General features: G+C 51.3%; 1 protein-coding gene and 1 long non-coding RNA gene across 3 annotated transcripts in view; one reads left to right on the forward strand and one right to left on the reverse strand.

The window, feature by feature from the left end:
• Positions 1-1,857: 1,857 nt before the first annotated feature.
• LOC142009035 (uncharacterized) lies at positions 1,858-8,070 on the reverse strand. 2 transcript variants are annotated; one of them, XR_012644307.1, is made up of 3 exons: positions 8,044-8,070; positions 7,285-7,422; positions 1,858-5,431 (listed from the first exon to the last, which is right to left on the reverse strand). It is a non-coding gene; the product is annotated as an uncharacterized LOC142009035 (long non-coding RNA). The 2 variants fall into 2 exon arrangements; XR_012644308.1 differs by lacking the exon at positions 8,044-8,070 and adding an exon at positions 7,885-7,951.
• KL (klotho) overlaps positions 7,665-26,199 on the forward strand; it is a 72,448-nt gene continuing 53,913 nt past the window's right edge. Inside the window, exon 1 of the mRNA XM_074986471.1 lies at positions 7,665-8,670. Within this exon, the coding sequence (XP_074842572.1) occupies positions 7,918-8,670 (753 nt within the window). The 5' untranslated portion in view covers positions 7,665-7,917. The remainder of the gene's footprint in view (positions 8,671-26,199) is intronic.

A 26,199-nucleotide genomic window follows, 5' to 3' on the forward strand; every position in this document is an offset into this window, starting at 1 on the left:
TAGGAAAAAAGAATTTTTGACTTTCCCCTACGCTACACAGATAACGTCAACACGGTTGATGTTAGTGAAATAACATACTCTGAACTTATAACGCAATGAGCAATCTCAACTAGACCCCCCCCTCATGTTTCTGAGGGGGTCAAGGCACGAAGACAGATAGCAGATATTAGCAAAAAGATTTTATAACCAAAATACACAACCTGAAGGTGTCTGCAATAGACAGCAAGCTCCCGAAAATATTTTTGGCGGAGCGTGGGGGGGGTGTGTTGTGGTCTGCGGCTGCTGAAGTAGCTGAAGTATTCCCCTCAAATATCTTAGCCACTGGGGAGACGTCCCCCTGGTGGCAGCAAGCCCTGGTATGGGCTTGTGGGGGTTCAGTGGGGGGGCAATTGAAGTGATCCTCTATGAGTACCTTAGCTGCTGGGGGAGACTTCCCCCCTGTGGCAGCAAGCCCCGCTATGGGTGTTCAGTGAGGGGGGGGCTAAATGAGGTGATCCCCCCCAAGTAGCTTAGCAGTTGGGGGAGACTTCCTCTAGGCGGCAGCAAACTGCCCAGTATCTTAGTCACTGGGGGAGACTTCCCCGTGGCACCTGCAAGTCCCCAAATATCTTTCCCCCCTTTGGAGCCCTAAAGGTGCGCAAGCTAGGACGTGATGCTGCCTGGAAGCATGGTCAGCACTGAACATCCTTTATTGGGTTGGGGGCTACCCATGTGATGTGGCAGACCGTGGGAAAAGCCCAGACTGTGCGGTGACTGTGGGGGAGGGAAGGTGATTCACATACAAATGTAAAGCGCTGAAAATAATTTTCTCGGTGTCTTATGCAAGTGCAACCCCCACCATAGCTTTGTTGCCATATGGTGTGGTGGGGCAGTGGCTGGCACCAGGCAGCGCAGAAAAAAATAACAAATGTAGAGACAGAGCCACAAACTCCATGCTGGTGCTGTCTGTAATAGGTTTGTGCTCACAGCACTAATAGTAAAGAAAGAAAGACATTTTTCAGACTCTCACACAAACATGAGCTCACAGCCACAGGCTCACTGCTCCCCCTTTGAAATTCACAGTCTTCCTGTTACTGGAGAGCAGTGGCCAGACCAGAAAAGTGAGGGGCACTGTGGGTTACATGTGGGACACCTCTGGATGCCAATAAATTCATTTTAAGACATGGCGCTTCCACGCTGGCCTTTAATCGAATGCCTGGATTCAAGCTTGACACTATACCCATCAGGTAACTACAATGTTATAATCTCGATATTAGAGCTCCTGAAATCGAGCAAATGGTATTTACAGTGAAGACAGTCATGTGGTAATATTGAGCTAACTGCCTTAAATTTGAATTTATCTCATAGTGTAGACGCAGCCTTTGACTTACTGGCAGCTGTATCAGATATACTACCCTTTCCCTAAGGCTGAGTCTACACTAAGGGGTAATGCCGGTAGCTTACCGTTAATGAGCAATCTTGCAATTGCAAATGACCGCTCATTAGCATAATCACATGGCTAATTAGCATAGCTGTGTGAGATCTTGCTGCTGGCAGAAGTTGCTACTGGCAATAAACAAGCCATGTGGATGTGCGTCTGCCAGCAAAAACCCCTCTGTTCCTAGCCCCGATGCCTCTTAAATTGTAATTGTAAAATTTTCAGGCATAAGGGGCTGGCAACTGAGGGGTTTTTTGCCAGCAGAGACACGTCTACATGGCCTGTTTACTGTCGGTAGCAGCTTCTGCCATCAGCGACATCTCGTGCGGCATCATGTGTGGCTATGCTAATTAGATGTGCCATTATGCTAATGAGTGGTTATTTGCAATTGTGAGACTGCTCATTAGCCTGAAGCTGCCAGCAATACCGCTCCGGTAGACCCAGCCTAAGGCCTCTTGTGAAACACCTTCCAAAATGTTGAATAGTAATGTTGCATCAGATATTAAAAATTCTCCAAGGAAGACCCCTGCCCATTCCACCACTCCCCATTTATATTGTTTCTACACCAGTTCAGAATCTCCTTCCTGGTCAAATTTACACAATGGAATTTACTGTAAAGGAAGAGGAGAGCTTCAGAGATGTGCTACTGCACAGTTCCACAAACTGCCCATACATACCTTTGCCCGGCTGGCTGCGAGCCTGTTTGGAGTCAAAAACTTATTGATACATTTCCTCTTTTCTTCTTGCTGCACCCCACACCTTACGATGTTCTAGTGTCAAGACCAGAGACAAATAACCACCAAAACAGGTGACTTTCCTTTTCTGCTTTGATTTACTTTTATCACTGACCATAGTTATAAAGATGACTTACAAATCTTCTATTTAAGATACTGAAAACTGTTTCAGTGCTAACACAGCAATGGCAGAAGGATAAATAAATCAGAAAATATTGTGAGGTGCTCAGATATTATATTGAATAGTAACAGAGACGAAGCCGTGCTAGTCTACACACTATCAAAACAAAAAGCAGTCAAGTAGCACTTTAAAGACTAGCAGAACGGTTTATTGGGTGAGCTTTCGTGGGACAGACCCACTTCTTCAGACCATAGCCCGTCTGCCCCACGAAAGCTCACCCAATAAACTATTTTGCTAGTCTTTAAAGTGCTACTTGACTGCTTTTTGTTCAGATATTGTGGTATGGCTTAAACTAGGTCAAGTTAAGAACCTACACCAGTAGCAGGATGACATTCATTCTGCACTCTTAACACAGCGAAGTCCACGGTAGTTTTGTATAAGTTCTTCAGAATAGAAACAGTTTCTTGCCAAACTATTTGTATGGCACCCTGTACAAAGAACCAGAATATGATTGGAGCCTAAACTCCAGTTGCTGTGTGAGGACCGATAGTGGTATGACCAATTTCTTCAATATTGACTCTGGTGTGCGGCAAGGGTGTGTTCTATTGCCATTCTTGTTCCTTCTGGCTGTGGACTTCATTATGAGGAAAGCAATGTGCAGGACGAATTTTGGTATCACTTGGGAAAATCGGTGCCGGCTCACAGATCTGGACTTAGCTGATGATATTGCGCTGCTCGCTGAAACGGGCGAATGCTTGCAGGATGTGACAAGTTTAGAAAAAGAAGCAGGTAAAGTTGGGTTGACGATAAACAGCAATAAAACAAAGGTGATGCGGGTCAGAAAAACTCAGGTGAATACGCCAATAGTGGTCGAAAGTCAGTCTTTAGAAGATGTCCGGCAGTTCACCTATCTTGGCAGTACTCTGTCCAATGATGCGGATGTTGAGGCTGATGTCAACTGCAGAACCAGGAAAGCCTCAGCAATGTTTCAAAGACTATGCCCAATTTGGTCTGCATCAACAACTGGCCTTGCAATAAACTTCGACTCTATAGCACTATTGTCAAATCCACTTTAATCTACACCAGTGAAACATGGAAAAACACTGCAAGAATATCACATAAGCTGAATGTGTTCCACCAACGATGTCTGCGTAAGATCCTTGGTGTTACCTACATCGATCGCATTACTAATGAATGTCAGGGATTTTCCATCCCTCGGGCATTATCGCCCCCGTGGGTCAGGGGAAACAGGCCTTTGGCCATTTAACAACATTACAGGTACAGGTATAAACTAGAAACCCCATAGGCTGCCTTTAGCAGCCCTTTGTAACGGTCTCTCTGAGTCAGTTGGTTTCCCTGGTAACCCTGAACTCATACACGCTTCAAACCCAGGCCTTTGATTGGACATTGGCAAAAACCTTCTAGAAACTTCTACAACCTGGAGGACCTGGTTGAAAACCAGGGACAAACTCATAAATATTCAAATAGAATCATGAATTAAACATAAGAATACCAAATAAAAGGCGGCGCACCACAGCACTCAGGGTCAGTCTGAGGGGTCTGGCTGCGGACAAAGAGCTCCTGCCTGGCCTAGAGCCAGCCCCTATTTTCTAAAAGAGCTTTTAGGGCCGTAAGTAGGCCAAGGGCAAGGCGGTCGGGTGGCAAACTGGCCTCGCCTTAGTGGCGAGGTACTGCGTACCTGACAAGCCGAACCCAGGGCCTGCTTCCCGGCGGCTAAGAAGCCTCTGTGGAGCGGCAGCCGAGTGTCGAACTGGCCTGCATCGGCAGGTACTGCGCACTCGGCTGCTTAACCCAGAGGCCGCCATCTTGCCTTCTCGGAGCAGCACCATCGCTCTCGCTGCTCCGTGACGTCACCGCACCCGATTGGACAACCGGACACTACCACCACACCTGACTGGACCACCGGACACGACCGCTGTACCTGACTGGACCATTGCTACTGGACACGTAATACCCTGACAAGCCCCGGGCATAGCCTGGGGTACTGTCACCAACAACTAGGCTTCTTTCAGACAATTCAAATCCTGTAAAGGGACTTAAAAGGATTGTAGCCCAGGCCATGGCTCTACAGGGCCAAGAAAAGGCTACGTATAGCCTCAACTCTGGAGCCAAAGTTGTTCGCTCCAGCTGCACACTTGCTTAATAAGTTCCATAGTTAAGGCTTAGGTGGTTAACTGTTGATTGCATTGTAAGAAAGTTGTTTCGGTAGAGGTTTAACCTCCCAACTTCTCTTTTCCTTCCCAAGTTCTGATTTCTCCTACCCACTTTTGTTCTCCAAACCCCACTGGGAAGTCCTTCATTTACTAACCCAGCTGGGAGGAGATCTTGACAGGCTGGACCTCAAGGTCTCCAGTAGGGTGGCTTAGCTAACCACCCAGAGTCTAAAGGGAAAAGGCAATTCTACCTTCCCTTGCTCGGAGAAGAAGATTATTTCAACCCCTTAAAGTCTCAAGGCTTTCTTTAACCATTTTACCTTTCTGTCCAATAAGAAAACCCACATAGGCTCCCTACATGGATTTCCTGTTACTGGTTAGTGTAAGTGTTTGAATAACATACTCCTATAGAGATAATAAGGTTTAGTTAAAGTCGCTCTTGATATTTCGTATAATTTAGATGTTATAATGAACTGTTGTATGGGTTTGTTTTATATGTTATGTTGTTTGTTCGCATGTTGGTGTTTTTGTTAATAAAAGTGGTTGTGGTTTAACCGACGTTCCTCTTCTTGTCTCACCCTTTCCTCCTTCAGGCGAATTAGCCTTCTGCCCGCCAGGGAATTAAGCATCCTCCAGCCCCCCCATCTACAGCGCAAAGTCAGTGCGTAACTCCCGAGATCTCTTGCCGGAGGTGGGTGGGGTTGGTCTGCAGAGGGACGGAGCGGCCTCCGCTTGCCGTCGGGTCTCTACCGTCTCCCCTTTACCCTCGTCCGGGGCCCCTTGGGGATCCGAACGGCACGCTGGTGCGGGGTCAGTGCAGCCCTGGCCCGCGACTCTGCCCGCACCGACAATGAAGAGATTCTACGAAGATGTGGTCTGCGGAGACTGCAGGATGTTGTGGCAGAGCGTAGATTGCGTCTTGCTGGACACATCTTGCGTCTTTCAGATAATCTTCATCCAAAGGTAGCAATGCGATGGACACGAGCTGAAGGAAAGAGAAAAAGGGGAAGACCACTGAAAATGTGGTGAAGCACGGTTACAGAATATTTTGAGAACATTGGCATAACGTGGGAAGAAGAGGAAACAGTGGCATCAGACCGGAAGCTCTGGAAAGCACTTGTTGCCCAATGTGCCCAGACACACAGGAGAGTCTAAGTCTCTGCTCATTGCATTAATATCAATAATAATTATCATAGGTTTCTATTCCTTACACAATTAACAGTCAAACTGCAAACTCATGGGGGGGCGCGGGGGGGGGGACAAAAACCAAAACCCAGAGAACATCAACTTGACATGCCACACAAAAAGCATGTTTAAAAGCAATGAAAAAGTCATAGACTATCCATCAAACAAGCTATTTTAACTGCATAATACAAAAAAAAAAAAAAAGTAAACTGCTCTTTGTACTGAAATGTTTCATACATGTCCAGTCCTAATTTATTGCTGGGGCAACTGGTTAAACATATTAGGTGCTATACTCAGCACAAATCTCTAACAGTTTTTATTGCTCCCTCTGAACCATAATTGTTATTTAATTGGACTGGAATAAAATTTAATCAGTGAATCAGATTGTGTTGCTACTGTCTGGTTATCAGTCTGGAAATATACTTCTTGCAGCTGATTAACCACCCTCACTCTTATTTGCTTCCATTTCATAAATTTCCTGCCCAGGGCATTAACTAGCACAGCCTGCCCCTGTGCAGCCACCAACTTAAAGCTCTAGCCATTTGACAGAGGTATAAATTTATCAGAATTAATGGAAAAGTGGCACAACTCAGTGTGGCAAATTTTGGTTCCTGTATTTAAAAATCAAAGCAGATAATCATTTCCCAGCCTAAGCAGTGCAAAAAGGGGAAAAGATGGAAGGACTATCAAAAGCCAAGTAAAATGGTCTGTGGTGCTTGTGAAAGGCTAGAACCAAGCTGGGAGAAAAAAAAATAAAACCTACAGCTGCAGCATCAATTGTGGCTTGAGATGCAATGAATTATAAGCAATTACCTGCCTTTTTCCCTCTGCAGAGGATTATTTTTTTCTAAAAATAGTTCAATTATCATAATACCTTCATTCCTTGGTTAAATAATAACTTTATCTCCTGGGAACATCTATCTATAGTTATTAGCTTCCCTGGCAGATGCACATCGCTTTTAGATGCCCACCCTTAGAGTTCAAATATTTGAATTTTAAATACTGGCCTTTTCCACCTTTGCATTTGACTTCTCTAGTTGGATTTTTTTGGCTTAAATGAGATAAGAGTAGTGGGCTGAAACCTGACCTTTAGGAACAGTCCACTTAGCACACTCACACAAGCAATTAAAGGGGGGGGTGACTAAATCATTAAACTTAAATACAGGACTTGGTGGGTTTTGCCCAATGAAGATCTGTGAGGCATTCCTAATTGAAAGGCGTTTGCGTGCAACAAACAACCATTTACCGCGCTCTTGCCTCCAGCAAGGAAAATAGGATATAGCCCCTTGGGTGGCGACCCAAAAACTAGTGTAGGTGTGGGTGAGAGAATACAGAGCTCTGGGTCAGGGAATTTTTTTATTGCATGAGTGGAGTGATCCCAGCTGAGGTGACTCTTGATACTGTGCCATGAAATAGAGGTTGGACTGAAAAGCGCGAGGCTCCCTTTATCGTAGGGTAGCTTTATATATGATATGGTTGGAGCAGGGGTGCCTCTAACAGCGAAAAGCGCGGTGCTGAAAGAGCGTGTAGCCCCGGGGAGATGGGCTAGAAGCGGTTCCCCCCCGCCCCGGTCCCGTCTCCTGTCCGGTGCGATCCTAGCTTGGGAGCGCCAGGAGTCCAAAAAGCGCCTTCCGCTGAGCCGCAGGAGCCTACCTTGAGCTCGCCCCGGCCAGTCTTCCCGCGGCTGAGCCCGACGGCACCTTCCCCCTTCCTGGCCAGCGCGAGCCGAGGAACGGGCCGCCCGCGGCCGCTTCATGGCGTGTTTGTCTCAAGGGCTCCGCGAGGGGCCGCCTGGGTGGGAGAGGGGTTCAGTCTGACTTCGGCCCAGTTCGCCCCTCGCTTCGGCCCATTAAGCCCGGTCTGCCCCACGGGCTGGGGCTGGGGGTGTGTGTGAGAGATCCCTTCTCCCCGCCCCCCACGGCGCTGGCCCGGCCCGGCTCGGCTCGGCCGCTCTGGGGCTACGTCCCACGTGGCTTCGGGCTCCAAGGCAAACGTGCCGAAGCGGCCCCCGCCCGGCGGCGTCCGTCTCCGCGGACAGCGCCGGGAGCCGCTCCCGGGCCGGTGCCACAGGTGCGGCGGCGGGGCACAGCCCGACCGGCGGCCGTCGGGGCAGCTGCTTGCCGGCAGCGCGGCCGCCCCAGTCCGCCCCCGGGCCCGGCTGCAGGAGGGCGCCGAGGTAATGATTAATGGCCGGGCCCCGGCGGGGGGCGGGGAGGGGATAAAGGGGCCGCGGGGCGGCCGCCCGGCGCTCACACGCGGCCCGTCTCCGCCCGGCCGGCGGCAGCAATGCCTCCCGCCGCGCCGCGCCACCTGCCGCCGCTGCTGCTGCTGTGCCTGCTGCGCGCCCGCCCGCTGCCCGCCGAGCCCGGCCAGGGCTTGGGCACCTGGGCTCGCTTCGCCCGCCTGCCCTACCCGGAGGACGAGCTCTTCCTCTACGACACCTTCCCCCCGGGCTTCCTGTGGGGGGCGGGCAGCGCCGCGTACCAGGCCGAGGGGGGCTGGCGCCAGGACGGCAAGGGCGCCTCCGTGTGGGACGCCTTGGCGCACCGCGCCGGCGCCCGCCAGCCCCAGGCGCCCCCCGCCGGCGGGGACGTGGCCAGCGACAGCTACAACAACCTCTTCCGCGACACCGAGGGGCTGCGGCGCCTGGGGGTCTCCCACTACCGCTTCTCGCTCTCCTGGGCGCGCCTGCTGCCCAATGGCACGGCCCCTGCCAGCCCCGCCGGCCTGGCGCACTACGGCCGCTTGCTGGCCCGCCTGCGCCAGCTGGGCGTGCAGCCCGTGGCCACCCTCTACCACTGGGACCTGCCGCAGCGCCTGCAGGAGGCCTACGGCGGCTGGGCCAGTCCGGCCCTGGCCGAGCTGTTCCGGGACTACGCCGAGCTCTGCTTCAGGCACTTCGGCGCCCAGGTGCGCTACTGGCTCACCATGGACAACCCCTACGTAGTGGCCTGGCACGGCTACGCCACCGGCACGCTGCCCCCCGGCGTCAAGGGCGGCCCCGCGCTGGGCTACAGGGCGGCACACACCCTGCTGCAGGTAAGGGCCGGCGGGGCGGGGAGAGGCAGGGGGAGCAGAGGTGCTGGTGCCGGCCTGGGTGCAGGGCGAGGTGCCCGCTGAGGTTTTTCCACCCAAGGGCAGAATGCATTTTGTTACCTGCACCAAGGCACGTGGGGATGTGCACCATCGACAGACACAGGGGCTGCCGGCTCTGGGCTCTCTGCTAATCAGCTGGGCAGTACCTGATTCTCTCCTAGGCAGCCGCCAAGTGCCCAGCTTATGGGGACCTCAGGACTGGAGGGTGTGGGGAGGAGGCAAGGCCTTTGCCCCAGAGTGGGGAAGGCGGTAGAAGAAGAAAGCACCTCCATCTCTGTTGTCACTCCCACTCAGCTCTGATTTGGGAGGGAGAGAAAATCCCTACTACCTCAGTTGGGAATGAGCTCTGGCTGGCCCATCAGGGTGGATGGACAGGTGTGAAGAAAGGAAAAAGGACTTTCTCTCTGGCACACTGAAGAAGGGACTGAGGAGCTGGGATTTCCAAAGTCAGATTTGTTTAGTGCAGAGTTCTGTGGGCTTGGCCAAGTTGGGAAATGGGAAGAGGCTTCACAACAAGAAGATTGCAAACACCCTAGCTGGGTCTACGGGACCCACTTCCTTTGGAAAGGGGCCTGTTAATGAGTGGGTTTGAAAGATGCTAATGAGGCGCTGCAATGAATATGCACAGCCTCATTAGCATAATGGCAGCCACGGCAATTCGAAAGGTTTTGTGCTTCAAAGGGTTTTTGTACACAGTTTTATTTGTGTAATTGTATTAATTGAAACAGTCTAGATAGGTTGACTTGCAGCACCTCCTTAAAAATTAAGTGGAAATGTTTGGTATAAAGGTGAAATGTACTCACGTTTTTGATAAACAATATTTTCAGACAGTTATGTAGATTTCTTGACAGAAAGTGACTTTGACCAAATAATAGTTTTTGTCTCCTCTCTCTTTGTGTTTTTGTGAAAATACTGAACAAGGAAAAAATATTTCCTAATGGGTGTAGCAACTGGCATAAATATGTTGTAGTAAAACTGCATGTTGGGTCATATCTGTGAGTTTGTGCTGTGTGTCGGAAGCACTTTTAATTTGCCTGTTAGAGTTCAGGAAAGTGCCTACACATTTTGTTTTAGTTTCACTGGTCCAGTACAAAATTCATTGTGCCTGGACCAATTAATATTAATCTTTGGGTACAAAGAAATTTTCTGTTTTATCCTCAGCACTTGTGACTCTTCTGTATTAGGCTATGTCTACAGTACTGGTGCTACAGCAGCATAGCTATGGTACTGTAGCATAGACACATATTACAGTAACTAGAAGTAGCTTTTGCGTCACTGAAGGAACTTTGCTTCTCCATGTTACAGTAGGTAGGGCAATGTCTCCCCTAAAGCCTCTGCAGGCATAATTTATGTCAGAGGTGTGAATAAGCTTCTTTCGCTGACACAGCTTCTGCTGCTGGCAGAGGTGTTTTTTTTTTATCCTTTCGACATACAGCGTTTTCACTAGACATACCACAGTTGTTCAGCTGTGTTGGTACAGCTGTGCTGCTACAGCATTGTGAATATAGACATGTCCGAGGTCAGCGTTTCTCAACTATGACCACTCAAGCCATGTCTACACGTGCAAATAAATTTGACATTTCCGGCCGTCTTTTGAAAGAAAGCGAGGAATGTCTACATGTACAATGCATTCTTTCAAAAGAAAATTGGAGGAACACGGTGCAGATTTTGAAATCCCTACCCCAATCCTGTATTAGAAAGAGTGTTCCCTTTCAAAATTTTCTTTCGAAAGAAGACACGTGTAGATTCTCCATGGGCTGCTCTTTTGAAAGAGGAGTGTGCCATGGCGCCGGCCAGCTGGAGCACTGGCCCATAGCAGTGGGGTTCTATGATTGCTGCGTCCAGCCGACCCCTAAAGCTGTATGGACCCAGAAACCCTGTGGCAGGAAGCTGAGAGTATGGTAGCACCACAGCCATGAGCTCAGTGCAGAACGCCCTCTCACCCACCCCAAAACTGAAAAAGAAATTCTGGTCAGTAGCTGCCTGCTGCAAGAGCCCCAGGGCCCCCTTCAGAGCCTTTACAGGGCTCCCAGGATCTGGCAGTAGAGGAAAAAAAAGGGCTCTCTGGACAGAGTCAGAATTAAGAGACCTCCTGGGACTACGAAAGGAGTAGGAGGTGTTGAGGGAAATGGGGATGAAGCGCTGAAATGCTGTGCTTTGCCTGCCTTGCCCTTGGCCTCAGCACCAGGGGACACCCCGAGTGCACTCTGGACCAAGTCCAGAGTAAAGTAAAGGAGTTCCAGCAGTCCCTTCACCTGCCCCTGCTACTGGGAGCTCCGCTCCATCCTGGGATCCCGGGACAGCTCCCTACCATGCGCTGTCTTGGACAGTGCTGTGGATCAGCCGGAGGCAGAAGCCCAGGAGAAGCTGGGACCAGGGAGCCAGAGCCAGGGGCCAGACATGACCTTGGAGTGGTCGAGTGATGAGGGATAGCTCTTCATCGATGTGCCCTCCTGGTCGTCCAGCCGGGTGACCGGGAGCTGGGCATCGTCAGACTTCATCAAGGGACCCTCTGGTAAGTTCCTGGCGGGGTGCACACCCCATCAAGTGGGGTGGGGACAACACAAGTGCCAATGGGCCACATGCATGCTTAGTGGTCCCAGCCTGGACACGTCCTGGCTGGCCATGGCTCCTGGCATGCCAGGATGGCCTTTGGTGACAGCCAGCAACTGCCCCTGTGGACAAAGCTATAAGCCACACGTGTGGCAAGAGATAAGGCGGGGCTGGACCACACCCGGGGACTGTCCCTCATGGGCAGGGAACTTCTATGTGGCTGCGATACCTCATGGCCACCAGGCCTGTGCTGGGGAGTTGTCTCCAGGGCGTGAGTGTTGCCCTTGGGGGAGGAGTGTTGCATCCCAACGGCCATGATCAGGAACTGAAACGCCATCCTTCTCTCCTTTCACCTGTGTCCTCCGAGGCCCAGGAGAATCCCATGCCCTCTCTGGTCCTGGAGAGTCCCCCGGAGGCGCTGGAGAGTGACCAGGCACCCCCCTCACCAGCACCACCATGTCAGGCCTGCAGATGGAGACCTCAGTGGCAGTCGGTGGAGGACATCGCCAGCCTCCACCTGGCTGAGAGGGCAGACTGATGGCTCTAGTTGGAGGAGGCCAACATGCCTGGTGGAGGGTGGCCTGGGACAGGATAATGTCCAAGCTGGAGGACATTAGCTGTATGCTGCAGGAGCACATGGCCAACGTGGCCTGCCTCCTGGCACCCTTGGCCAACCCTTCTGCTGAGCCTGATCCTGATGAAGCCCTACCACAGGCCTACCCACCTGTGGTTCCCCCCGCATTCCAGCCCTGCCACGGACCTGGGAAGAGGGGGGATCCCAGGACTGACGGGGCTCTCAGCCTTCGACCCCCTGCCCCTAAGTGAGCCCCCCACACCCCTTCCAGATTCAGTTCCCTCCAGCCCCCCAGTATACGTGGTTTCCCGCTCCGCATTGTACAGAGTTTTCAAGTTAGTTGTGTAATAGATTGAAAATAGTAGTGTAAAGTAAAAGTTTTATTTTCCAAAGATACCCCATGTCCTGAGTTCTGGGTGAGGGGATGGTGGGGGTGAGTGCCTGGGTGTGGTGGTGCACAAGCTGAGGGGTAGATTTGAGGGGGGGATGGTGAAGGGTGGCTGTGGGTAGGGGTCAGTGGGGCCTATGAGTGAAGCTGTCATGGAGGGCCTCTCTGATGCAGACTCCGTCACTGTTGGTCTGGTGAGTGGGGCCAATGGCCAGTTGCTCATAGCCAGGGCTGGACTCGGCCACTCACCCTGGACAGAGGCATCCCCCTGGCCTTCCACAGGTGTGAGAGGAGGCACCGTCACCATCCCTTCAGGTGCCCAAAGGCCCACTCAGTCACATTGCAAGCCTTGTTGAGGTGTGCGTTGAAGGCCTCCTGAGTGGGGTTGAGGTGGCCTGTATGGGGCTGCATGAGCCACAGCTGCAGGGGGTAGGCGGTGTCCACCACCATGCAGAGTGGCATGGTGACATCGCCAACCAGGAGCTCCCGCTGCAGGATGTAGGTCCTGGCTTCCATGCACCGGCACAGGCCGTAATTCTGGAACACATGGGCATCGTGTCTCTGCCCTGCCCAGCCCATGCACATATCCATGAAGAGGCCTTTGGCATCCACCAGGGCCTGGAAGACTACCAAATAGTAGCCGTTTTTGATGATGTATTGGCCGGCACTGCGTGCTGGGTAGCAGATGGGGATGTGCATCCCATCCAGGGCGCCGAAGCAGTTCAGGAAGCTGAGTGGTGCAAATCCCCTGACAGCTGCATCCAGGTCCCTGATGCAGACAGCTCTGTGGAGGAGCATTGCGTTGATCACATGGACAACTTGCATAGGATGGAGGACAAGCGTACTCATGGGGGCGTGGCGGGTAGTTCCCCGCCCCCACACCCTGGCACGTGCCCCCTCTGAGCCACCAGCCCCTGTCTCCCCACCACCTTCTGGCCACTGGCTCCTGCCCCAAACCACCTCACAGCCACCAGTCCCTGCCCCCCTGCCCCATCCTGGCATCCTGCTGCCAAGGGGCCCCTTGCCCAGGAGCCCCCCCTGCTTCCCCGTGGCAGGGGTGTGACCTCCATGAGGACAGTCCCAATGGTGGCCTTGCCAACCCCAAACTGTTGCCCCACAGAGCAGTAGCTGTCCAGGATGGCTAACTTCCATATAGTGATTGCGACGCATTTCTCGAGCAGGAGAGCAGGCTGCATGTTGGTGTCCTGGTGCCTCTGTGTAGGTGAGCCAGTGGCAGAGCTCCTGGAAGGTCTGTCTGCTCATGTGGAAGTTTCACAGCCATCTGGCATCATCCTGCTGCCCCAGCATCAGCCACTCCTACCAGTCCCTGGTGCTGGGGTGACTCCATAGGCACCGGGGCACCGTTGCTGGAGGGATCCAGGCTGGAGGGAATCCATGGCTCTGGGAGGGAGGGCAGCTCGGTCACCCGAGGAGGTGGGGGGCAGTGGTGATGACTGCATAGCAGCTGTAGCGCAGTGTTCAGGATGTTGGTGTCTAAGCCAGGAGCAGGCACTCGGACTCCATTATGCCATGTGCTGGGCTCTGTGTTGCTTGTGGCAGCTCGGCAGGCCTCAGCTCATGCAGGCCTGGTGTGTTTGGGAGGGACCCTTTAAGGAAGCGTCTGGCTGTGGGCCCTGGAAAGGCTTGGCAGCCGTGCTACCCCATCCATGGCGCCTCTGGCTCTGTTGTTTCAAAAGAGCCCCTGGAGCTGTGTGGCTGCTCTCTTTAACGGAGCAGTCGTTTGAAAGGGCAGATCAAACCTTCCATCTGCTTTTTGTATGTAGGCGTGCGCTTTTGAAAGGCTGGAATTGGATTGTTATCATTTGAACTTTCGCCTTGTGAAAGAGGGCTCTTGTGTAGACATAGCTGTAGTGCCCACCAGGGCATCATTTCTTTTAGCCACAGCATCCTGGGCTGCATAGGAGGAGAGCAAAGTAGCAGCCTCTCCCTCTCCCTGTTGCTCCTGGATTCTCCACCTTAGTGATGGCTGCTAGGGATGCCAGGTGGGCTTGTGCCACGTCCCCCTCTGGACACGCCAGGGGCACAGCCCAGTAGGAGCAGACATCCGTCAGTTCCTCATCTTTCCCGGGCCAGTGGAGCTCAGGCTTTGGGCATCAGACCTGGGCTCCATCCGTGTGGTAGTAGGCTCCAGGTTCCAGCTCTGTCCCTGGGCCCCATATTCTGGCTACAAAGCTTCAGACTCCAGGTGCCCCAACCCTTCCGCCTCCCACAGTTCCTCTACCCCGAGCCCCACTGCTTCCCCCAACCTGCCATCCAGGGCTCAATTTGCCCCCCAGACTTTGTTAGGGCTGATTACGTCTGCTGTGAAAAATGGTACTTGTATGTTTGTTGATATCACTTTTCATAACAGGTTTACTAGCTAGCAGTGCATAAATTACAACTATTTGGACACATATGTTTGCATGTTTAATTATTTGGTTTTCCTAAAGCTAATTAAGTATTCTGGGTTAAAGTGTGAGAATGGCCAGTAGGAAGAATTGGTGGCCACCTTCTGAAGCCACCAAAAATTTTGTTCTGAGAACCCCAAGTTGACCCCGTATATGTCCCTGGACTCAGTAGACATGGTTGCACAGCAGTAGCAGTGCCAAGCTGTGACCCTCATGTGCACCTCAGTGGGCTGGGTTTAACCAGAGCTTTAAGCTGCTGCTCTGTTATGCCCCCAGATTCAGCACTTCCCTATTGCCACTTTCAAACCACAACTGTTCTGCTAGTAACTCACTTGATGAACAAACCCCGTCAGCCGATTTGAGCATGAGTAGGAGTTTTGTAGGGGACAAATGGTTCAAGGAGGAACACTAAACATAACTGATTGTGTATGGGTGAATGGATGGTTCAAGGGAGTATTCTAAAGTTGTTCTGTTTAGGCTGAAGTACAAAATTGATGGTTCCTGGTTTGGATACCAGAGGATTTATCATGAAAATTGGGCTGATAATTATTGATCAGGGTGTGTGTAGGCATGGGTTCATGAGCTTTGGGAGCAGAGATTTCCCATGGGGTAGACCTCTCTTGCTTTCCATATCCCACAGTTCAGTGTAATTCTTGCTTTGGGGAAACTGTTTGCCATTTCGAATGCTGATGGAGATATCGTCCTGTCCCATCTTTGATGCAAATGAGGCTAGGGATGTTTCCTTAATCTCATCACCCTTGTTTGGAGGCATTTACGTGTATCTTCCCTTGTCTTTTTCATTGCTTTTTGTATTGGGTTGTTTCAACCAGCAGAGTATGGGGTGAGATGGGGTGGAGGGGGAGGTCTTCCATGAGTACTGTGGCCTGGTTCCCAAGGATGCAGGGTTGGTAGGTAACACTACTCACATGAGTAATGGTGTCTACGTGCTTCCAGCATTTCTTCCCTTAGTGTGCAGTTTGGCATAATCACATGGAGATAAAGGATCTCTTCATAAACACAACTAAAAACAGGTATTGTGTCAATTTCCGTTGGTGACAGGGGTCAGAGGAGAGAATCTGTACCTTACAAAATCACGTCAGCCTAAGCTACACCTGCATATAGTCACCACAGTGTTTAAATGGCTGTTGCATGTCCACATGTGTTGACATGGGCACCGTCACCAATAGGGAGCGCTTGTGCCGACTGTACTGTCAGAGCAGAGTATTGTGGGAGGACTCCTGAAAGCCAGTGTCAGTTGATGGAAGCAACATTGTTCATGCTGAACCTGTAGCAACCTATCTGCATCAAAATTGACTCTGTGCCTCTTATGAGCTACATTGACACTAGAGCGCATTTTCGAAAGGGCGCCTTTCAGAAGAGAAGAATCGAAAGACGCCCTTTCGAAGGGGAGCGTCTACACATGGACTGGGGCTGGTGCCATCGATGAACTACCCAACCTTTTGAAAGGGGCCATCCAGCCCGTTGAAAGAGCGCGTCTGCATGCACCAATGCCTCCTTTTGAAGGAAGGGGCTAGGGAACGCCACAGAGGGTGTCGCATGGCAGCAAAGCCCTTCTGGGGCTGCATTAAGCTGCCCATTTAAAGGGTTCCTCCCCAGCACCTTCATCCTGCACAGCACGAAGCCTGTGGAACTGCCACAAGCCCCACAGATGCAGAGCCCACAAAAAGAGCCATGGAGCAGCAGCAGCTCGACACCCTGCTGGCTGCCACCAGTGGAGTGGTCACCTAGCTGACCGCAGCACGGATGGCTGCCCTGCAACTACCGTGCCCTTCTGCCCCCAGCACTCCGCTCTGCCAGCTCTGGAGCTACCCTGCTGGCTCTGGAGCTACCCCACGAGCTCAGACGACTGGTGGCTCCGGAACTTCTGGAAGTGGTGGCAGACGTTCCTGGAACTCTGCTAGTGGCTGTCCCTGGCCTGGAGACACCCAGACACCCAGATGTGGCACGCCCTCCCTGTGGAGAAGAGGGTTGCTGTAGCTGTCTGGGAGCTGGCCACTCCAGACAGCTACCGCTCTGTGGGACACCAATTTGGTGTGGGCAAGGCCACAGTTGGGGCCGTTGTGATGGAGGTAAGGAGGCCTAGGCACACGTCCATTGGGGTAGGGAGCCAAGGGTGCGGTGGGGCCAGGATGGGGCCTGGCACGCCCTGCACACCCTCACAAGTGCATATGCCCCCCACAGGTGGTGCGCGCCCTCAATGCCATGCTCCTCCAGAGGGTCTTCCGCACTGGGGACCTGGATGCGGCCATCACTGGCTTCACTGCACTTGGGTTCCCAAATGCTTTGGGACCCTCAACGGGGCCCATATACCTGTCCGGGCCCCACAGCACAGCAGAGGACAGTATATAACCTGAAAGCGGTACCACTCTGTCATCCTGCAGGCCATGGCAGACAGTCAGGGCCAGTTCCAGGACATCTTTGTTGGCTGGCCTGGCCGCACCCACGATGCGCAGGTATTCCAGAACTCAGGCCTCTGCTGCCAGCTGGAGGCGGGGACCTACATCCCCCAGAGGGAGATCCTGCTGAGGGACACAACCGTGCCTCTCTGCCTGGTGACCAAAGCCGCATATCCACTCCAGCCCTAACTCATGCTGCACTATACATGCTCCCAGCCAGGAGCGGTTTAACACCCAGCTCAACCATGCTTGCAATGTGGTTGAGTGAACCTTCGGCCGCTTGAAGGAGCGGTGTTGCTGCCTCCTGGCCCACCGGAGATGGGTGTCCTCAATGTCCCCCAGGTGGTGGGTGCCTGCTGCACTCTACATAATATTATAGAGGGTAAGGGGGAGGCCTACATGCTGGGGTGGATGGCCGATTCCTGCACCGACTGCCCTCATCCGGCTGCCACCCCTAGCCACCAGGCCTATCACGAGGGGGTCCGCAGCTGGGAGACCCTGTGTGCATATTTTGCACACGGGCCCTAGTGAGTACCGCCATGGCCACCCCCAATGGGTCTACCACACGCTCCCCCGCTCCCTGCATATCCTGCATCACCACCTCCCACCCACTGGCCCCCCCCACCGCACACTGACCACCTCCCCTGAGCACACAGCCCACAGGGTTGTTGGAAAAATAAACAGTTACATTCTGCACTACAAAAATGTGTGCTTGATGCTTTCTGTGCATAACATAATAAACTATTTATGGGGGGCGCTAACTCTTTACATGGGGAGGGGGACCTAGGTGGCCAGGCTGGGTGGGCCATTGCTCTGGGGCAGGGGTGGAAGGTTGTGACCTGCACCGGTCCTGGGACCTGCACTCCCACCTTGTCCAGGGTCCCCGGCAGGGCTGTGAGGGGGTGAGGTGGATGGGGAGGTAAGGTCAGGGATTGGCCTTGGCCTGGCCGTCTGGCCCAACAGGGCCCTCTCCTGGGAGGTGGTGGATGGAGCCATGGTAGGAGGGGCAGCGGGGGGGTGTGAAAGGAGGGGGCATCCGGGCCAGAGGCTCTCGGAAGGTGGCTGCCATGTCCCGGAAGGTGCCCATAAACTACTCCCAGGCCACCTGGTGTCAGGCTGCCTCCCCCTTCTCAAAGTGGAGGCACCGCTCTGCTAACTCCACCTGCCACTGGATGGAGACAGTGAGGTGGGGGTCCTCCACCACCTGCTGTTGGCCCCTCTGCGACCGGGGATGTCCTGGTGCTAGGGGTGGCTCTGGTCTGTCACCGTCTCTTGCCTTTGAGGGGGGCTGTCCAGGACCACCGACTGGAAGAGGCTCTCCTGGCCCTTGAAGGGTGTGGTTGTGGAAACAGGAGGGAAGACAGGAACAGGCCATGGGTACTGACCCCTGCTCTGTGGCCCATGCCCCCCATCCTGTGGTGGTGGGTCCCCATCCTCTGTCCCCCATCTGAGGGTGTGGTGGCCCTGTGGGTGGCTCCCTTTTGCAGTCTGAACCCCCCATCCTCCTTGGGGCAGGGCACTGTGTTGTCCGTGGGAGTAGGTGCTGAAGAGCACTGGCGGCCATGCTGCCATCCTGAAGGCTGTGGCTGGATGTCTGCCAGGGGTGTGGGGGGCCCCTGGTTGTGTATGGTGCCCCCGCCCTGTGATCTGGGGTGTGCGCCCTGTCAGATACATAACTGAGGGTCTGCCGCCAAGGTTGGGAAGTGCCCGTCTGGAAGTGCAGAAGGGGTGTTCTATCACAAGGTCTCTCTCCTTGCTCGACCAGTCCACGGCTGAGGCTGGCTCTGGCTCTGGCCCAGGTGGGGCTGCTCGGCAGAGGTGTCCAGGATGGCAGGACGGGAGGAGGTGTCCCGGGGGCCCAGGATGGTCTGGACCTCCCAGTAATGTGTGCATGAAGCAGGGGCAGCCCCTGACTGGCTGGCCGAGTCCTGAGCCTGGGTGTAACCCTGCCAGACCTCTTTCACCTTACTCCTGACTTGGTCAGGAGCGTGGGCAGAGTGACCCCAGGTAGTCAGGACCTCAGCCAGCTGGGCAAAACCAGCACCGACGGTATCAGCACCAAGTACTGCACTGGAGCTATCTGTACTGGCCTGCGCGGCTCTGTAGCCCATCACCCCATTCACCAATTCTGACATTCTCTCCTCAACCCATATCTCCGTGCTCTCCCACGGTACCGTCATTTCAACATCCAATATCTCCTCTGTTGCCATTCCTGAAACCACCACCTTTCTTAGAACGACCGCACCACACGTACAGCCATGGTTACCGCAGGTCCCTTTCACTTCCACCATCTTTGAGGTTGTCATGCCTGCCTTATTCTTGTCATCATCATGAATACAGGAGACTCTCCATCTCTCGCTCTTCATCCCTGGATACTCATGTATGCTGCCACCCTCACACCTCACTGCAGATCTAGACCAGCATCTGATGAAGTGAGTCTTTGCTCACGAAAGCTCATGCTCAAAACTTTTCTGTTAGTCTGTAAGGTGCCACAGGACCCTTTGTTGCTGTAGCAGATCTAGAGATATTTCTCCCAAATCCAGACAAGGGTACCGACGTTCAACTACCCCTCCACCACTGCCATCACTTCCATCTCCGTGGGCCCAATCCATAATTCCCTCCCTATCGGAACCAGCAGAGGACTGACCGGGGACTTAGAGGAATGTTCGGAAACTTACCAGACAGATGTATCCTCCTTGTGCCCGGATGAGGCGGTTATTCAGGGTGATTCTTCCGCTCCTGACGAATTAAGACAATTTCAAGAACTGTTTAAAAGAGTAGCTCAGAGTCAGGACATTCAAATAGCTGAGGTCCCAGAAAAACAACACAAACTTTTAAAGAACTGGAAACGTCCAACACACTCCTCCCTGACCCGCACCATCCAAGATTGCCATCCTGTTAGATGATGCCATAATGGAGGCAGTGAATAACATCTGGCAAACCCCTGCCTCCATCCCAGCCACTAACAAGAGGTCTGGCAAAAAGTATTTTGCGCCATCCAAGGGAATGAAATTTTTATTCAACCATCCTCATCCTAACTCACTGGTGGTGGTCATCACAGCAGAGGTCTAAGGCACGCTAGTATAAATCCACAATCTCTGACAAGGATGCCAAAAGGCTGGACCTGTTTGGGAGGAAAGTCTATGCCTCTTCTCCCCTCCTGTTGCACATGGCTAATTATGCTGTGCATTTGTCTAATCATAACTTCAACAACTATGCAAAACTAACGACCCTCATGGATTGCTTACCAGATTCCAAGAAACCTACTCTTAAGGCAGTTGTCCAAGAGGGTTATGCAGCATCTTGTACAGGTGTACAGTTAGTCTTGGATGTCACTGACACTGCTGCACATTCCACGGTGACTGCTGTGGTTATGAGGCGAGTATCCTGGCTCCAGACCGCTGGGGTACCTAAAGAATTACAGACCAACCTCGAAGATCTGTCTTTTGACAAAAGCAAATTATTTGCCAAAGCTTCCAATAGTGTACTGCATTCCAGTAAAGATTCTTGAACAACACTGAGAACCTTAGGGCCGTATACTCCGCCATATAAAAGAGAGGAATTACCCATCTCAGAGATGATACAATTACCCATACCAGCAGCAGCCCTATCAGCAGAGGGGATATGATCAGTCCAGACAACCCCATAGGCTGTTGAGAAGGCGTAATCAAGAACAACACGCTCCACCTCTGCAAAACCCAAGGCAGCAACTTTGGCTCCTCCACTGAGGCCTGTGCTACCATCTCCGTTGTCCAGTGTGAACCACCAGCTCAACATCTCTTTCATTGTTGGCTATGCCCCTTTTACCATCAGTGGTCCACAATCACTACAGACAAGTGGGTGTTGGAAATAGTCTCTGCGGGCTATGCCATTCCGTTCCATGCAGTACCACCTACTACTCTGCCCACCCCGTCCCTCTTTAGAGACCGCTCTCATAAGACCCTGTTAAAACAAGAAGTTGACCGCCTCCTTGCGATAGGAACGGTGGGGTGAGTACCTCACAAATTCAGAGGGAAAGGCTTCTACTCCTGTTACTTTATTATGGAGAAAAAGACGGGGGGTGGAGACCCATTTTGGACCTATGGATGTTAAACCACTACTTACACAAACAGTGCTTCAAGATGATTACTGTTGCTTCCGTAAGCACTCCACTGGATGTCGGAGATTGGTTTGCAGCCCTTGACCTGCAGGACACACACTTTCATATAGTGATTCACCCTGCTCACAGACGCTTCCTCCAGTTTATGGTGGAAACAGAACACTTTCAATGCAGGGTGTTGCCCTTTGGCCTCTCAACAGCACCCAGAGTTTTCTTGAAGACCCTTGCAGTGGTGTCAGCATACCTAGGTTGTCTAGACTTTCTAATATTCCTGTACCTGGATGATTGCCTTCATAAAGGGCTTTCCTGTCGGATGTCCTCCGGATATTGGTCACCATGGAGATGTTCCAATCTCTGGGCCTCATTGTCAATTTACAGAAATCAACTACTTGCCCACACAGAACATAGAATTCATAGGGACTTGTTTCAACTCGATATCAGCAAGCGTATACTTATCTGTCCAGTACTTCCAAGCGATTCAATCCTTAATCAAGGTACTTATTCGCAGCCCTATGGTGCAGGTAATGACCTGTTTACAGTTGATGGGTCACATGGCTGCCGCTACATACGTAATTCAGAATGCCAGGTTGCACTTCTGGTACCTACAGTGCTGGCTGGCGGCCTTCTATACGCCCATGAGTCACAAATGAGTATCCCCAACCACACAGGTATTGCAATCCCTGTGACAGTGGACAAGACCAAGCAATCTGCTGTCTGGGGTCCCCTTTCACCAACTCCAACTTGCTGTATTCATAACGACCAATGCATCCACCATGGGCTGCGGTGCACATATGGGCAACATGTCAGTCCAGGGCCGATGGTCTCAATGGGAAATGGCCCTTCTGGAACTAAGAGCTGTGTTCAATGCCTGCAAGCACTTTCTGCCCCGCATTCGAGGGACCTGGGTAAGAATATTCACTGACAATGTTACTGCAGTGTATTATATAAATTGGCAAGGGGGAGTGAGCTCCCACTCTCTGTGCCCTTTGTGCCCTCCGATTATGGAACTGGTGCATACAGAAGGGTATATCACTGGTGGCTTCATACCTACCTGGAGTGAACAATGTCATGGCCAATCTGCTGGGCAGACAGTTTGCACCAGACCATGAATGGGAGATATGGTCCAACATTCTCCATCCTATTTTTTGGTCTTGGGGCACTTCGTCCATAGACTTGTTTGCAACCTACAACAACAATAAATGCCACCTTTATTGCTCCAGAGCAGGCATTGGGCAGGGGTCTCTCAGCAATGCTTTTCTTATCCCATAGAAAGGTTCTCTCTTATACACCTTTCCCCCAATGGCCCTCATCCACAAAGTATTGGAGAAAGCCAGATTGGAGGGAGCCGATCTGATCCTCATAGCTCCAGCATGGGCTCGACAGCACTGGTTCCCGATCGTGCAACGCATGTCAGCACATGCCCTCCATGGTCGGTCCCTGTTGTTCCAAATCTGCTGTCTCAGAACCATGGGTTATTGATGCACCCACAGCTGCACACGGTTCGCCTCATGGCTTGGCTGATAATTGGTTCAATCCTTCAGAGGCTTCATGATCTGAACAGGTTCGACGCATTTTGATGCACAGTTGGCACACATCCATGAGAAAGACTTATCCAAGTGGAAACACTTCATGGCATGGTGCTCCACATGGGGAGTGCGTCCAGAAGAAGCCCCTGTACAGTCCATTGTGGGCTACTTACTTTATCTTAAACAAGAGGGACTTGCTCTGCCATCTTTAAAGGTGCATTTAGCAGCCATCTCAGCTTTTAGGTGCATAACGGAGGGGACATCGGTATTTGCACACCCGACCACGGTGCGCTTCCTAAAAGGTCTTGCCAATATGTACCTTTCTTGTAAACCTATATCACTGCCTTGGAGTCTAGATCTAGTTCTGGATACAATATCCAGACTTCCATTTGAACAATTAGAGACTGTTCCATTACATTTCCTTACCTTAAAAACGGTACTCCTTCTGGCTATCACTTCTGCTCATTGAGTTAGTGAGTTGGCTGCCCTCATGGCCTCTCTGCCATATATGATATTTACCAAGGAGGCAGTTATGCTTTGATTGCACCCTGCTTTTGTCCCAAAGGTTTCATCAGAGTTCCACTTGGATAAGGCGATCATACTTCCGTCTTTTTACCCGAGACCACATACTTCCAGTTAGGAGACAAGACTGCATTCGTGGATGTGAGAAGAGCTTTAGCAGTCTACCTAGAAAAAACAAAGCCCTTCCAAAAAAACAGACAGGCTATTATTGTCTCTTGCCCAGAGATCTAAGGGTGAGGTGCTTTCATCACAGAGAATCTTGAACATTATGACGTCGTGCATAACTACGTGTTATACGTTGCGGAAGACAGCATTACCTGTCCCTCCTAAAGCTCGCTCTACAAGGGTGATGGCAGCATCCATGGCTTTCTTCAAGGGTGTCCCTTTGAAGGACATTTGCTGAGCAGCAATGTGGTCATCTTATGACCCATTCGCCAAGCCTTATGCCATACATTGCCAGATAGCTGGAGACACAAGCTTCTCAATAGCCGTGCCCTCAGTGGCTACTGACATCTAACTCGGGTACCTGCCTCCATGTTTTGTGGGGGACACTGCTGTGTAGTCACCTGATATGGCACGCCCATGGGGACCACTCAAAGAAGAAAGAGAAGTTACCCACCTGGGTGGTGACGATGGTTCTTCGAGATGTGTCCCCGTGGGTGCTCTACTACCTGCCCATCCTCCCTGCTTTGGAGTTTGTCTTGTTATGTCTTTCAGATGTGTACTTCTGAGGTGGCTTCAAGGAACTGGCTCAGACCGGATTGTGCACGTGACTAGATGTGTGCGAAGGGCCTGACACGCTTCTGTACATGCGCGATCCAAGCGGCAATTGCTTTGCAAATCTCTGATTTGCGGAGCTGGGACTGGCCCAACACCTGATACGGAGCACCCACGGGGACACATCGCAAAACACCATCATTACCACCCAGCTGGGTAACTTTTCTGTACTTAACTGCTTTGTCTGATAGGGCTGCATGTTCTGAACTAATGCCTAGTCAAAATAATGTCAGCATCTTTTGCTCAAATGCTCTTTTCTGGAAGCCATCTGAAGCGAGCTCCAAGAGCTGTTCTTCTGATCTGAGAGATTACTTGGCCATGTTTGGACACTGACAAGGAAAGGGTTCCTTATGCACTCTGAATTCTTCAGGGAGGTGCTTACAGGGACTTTTCTTCAAGCTTTCTAAATGCTCCTTCATAGTTTGCAACACATCAGTATCAAGTGTTTTAGCTGAGTTGATAACTAACTCATGAAGGGATGGAAAGGAAACCGATTTGCCACAAGTAAGCCATTTACCTCACTACTTCAGTTTTATGACACTCACTTTGCCTTGAACGTGGAATATGGATATAAGCTTGCCTTGCAAAGATGGACTGAGGCTGTTCAAATTAACAAAGCTAGCTGCAATGTATGCTAATTTACATAGCCATTTCCAATCATACATATAGTTTTGCATGATGAAGGTTTAAGTTCTTCTTGCAGTTCAGACAGGCCATTGCGGACTTTTCTGTGTGAAAGTCAGCGTACTTCAGTGTGAAATAGGAGCTGTGTGTAGTCACCCCTCATATCTTCACAAAGCTGAGAAAAAAAGCTGCACATTCAGTGACTGGCCTTTCACAAAATTAATAATTTTAATAGCTTCATGAAGTACTTGCTTTAGATCTGCGTGCATGTCCTGGGTGGCGAGTGCTTCTGTGTGTATATGACAGTGAGTTGGTTTTGCTTCCGATGAAACGGCCTCAATATGTGCAACAACTCCTTTCTTTGAATCAGTCATGGCTCTGGCACCAACTGTGCTTATCCCAACACATCAACTCTATTCCAAGTGGCTGTTTTGATGAATAGTAACAGAGAGGTAGCTATGTTAGTCTGTACTCCAAAGCAGCAGAAATGTAGCACTTTAAAGGCTAGCAAAATGATTTATTTGGTGATGAGCTTTTGTGGGACTGGCCCTCTTCTTCAGATCAATTTAATTTTCAATACAGAGGACCAAAAGGAAAAAAAAATTGCAATAAAAACTGACAAATCAAATAGGATAGAAGGAAGGGGGTGAGAGGTGGAGGGATGTTAATTGTCCTGTCTGAGATAATTACAAGCATCAAGGAAAGGGAAGCAGTCCTTGTAATGCGTGAGGTAGTTGATGTCTTTGTTCATACCACGTGTTAATGTGTCAAATTTGAATATGTACTCTAACTCAGAAATCTCACAGTCTAATCTATTGTTAAATTCTCTGTTGCAGGACACAGATTCTCAGGTCTTTAACAGAATGGCCAACTCCATTGAAGTGGTCACTGACAGGCTTAAGTGTATTGAGTTTCTTGATGTCTGCTCTGTGTCCATTTATTCTTTGGCAAAGGTTTTGCCCAGTCTGTCCAATGTACAAAGTGTCAGAGCATTGTTGGCACATAATGGCATATCTAATGTTGCTGGAAGTGCATGAGAATGTGCCTTTGATCTTGTAACTAACACGGTTAGGTCCAGTGATGGTATCCCCAGAAAAAAATATGTGGAAAAGGTTGGCTGTGGGGTTTGTTGCATCATTAAAGACCTACAACCCATCCTTAATCAGGATGCTACACTCCAGAAAGCCCTAGGTGACAGACCTGTTCTCTCCTACAGACAACCCCAGAACCGTATGTGGATTCTCACCAGCAACCGCGGGCTATAACACAATAATACCAGTTCTGGAACTTTTCCTTCCAACAAGCCCTGTTGCCAGCTTTGTCCATGTATATATTCTGGAGATACCATCACTGGACCTAACCAAGTTATTCACAGAATCACAGGCACATTCTCATGTTTCTTTACTAACATCATATTTGCCATCGTGTGCCAACAGTGCCCACATACTTTGTGCATAGGACAAACGGTAAACACGCTTCGACAAAGAATGAATGGACACAAAACAGACATCGAAAAGCTCTTAACTCACAAGCCTGTCAGCCAGCACTTTAATGGGGCTGGCCATTCTGTTAATGACTTGAAAG

Source organism: Carettochelys insculpta, chromosome 1 (assembly GCF_033958435.1).
Source record: "Carettochelys insculpta isolate YL-2023 chromosome 1, ASM3395843v1, whole genome shotgun sequence".
Taxonomy (NCBI): domain Eukaryota; kingdom Metazoa; phylum Chordata; order Testudines; family Carettochelyidae; genus Carettochelys; species Carettochelys insculpta.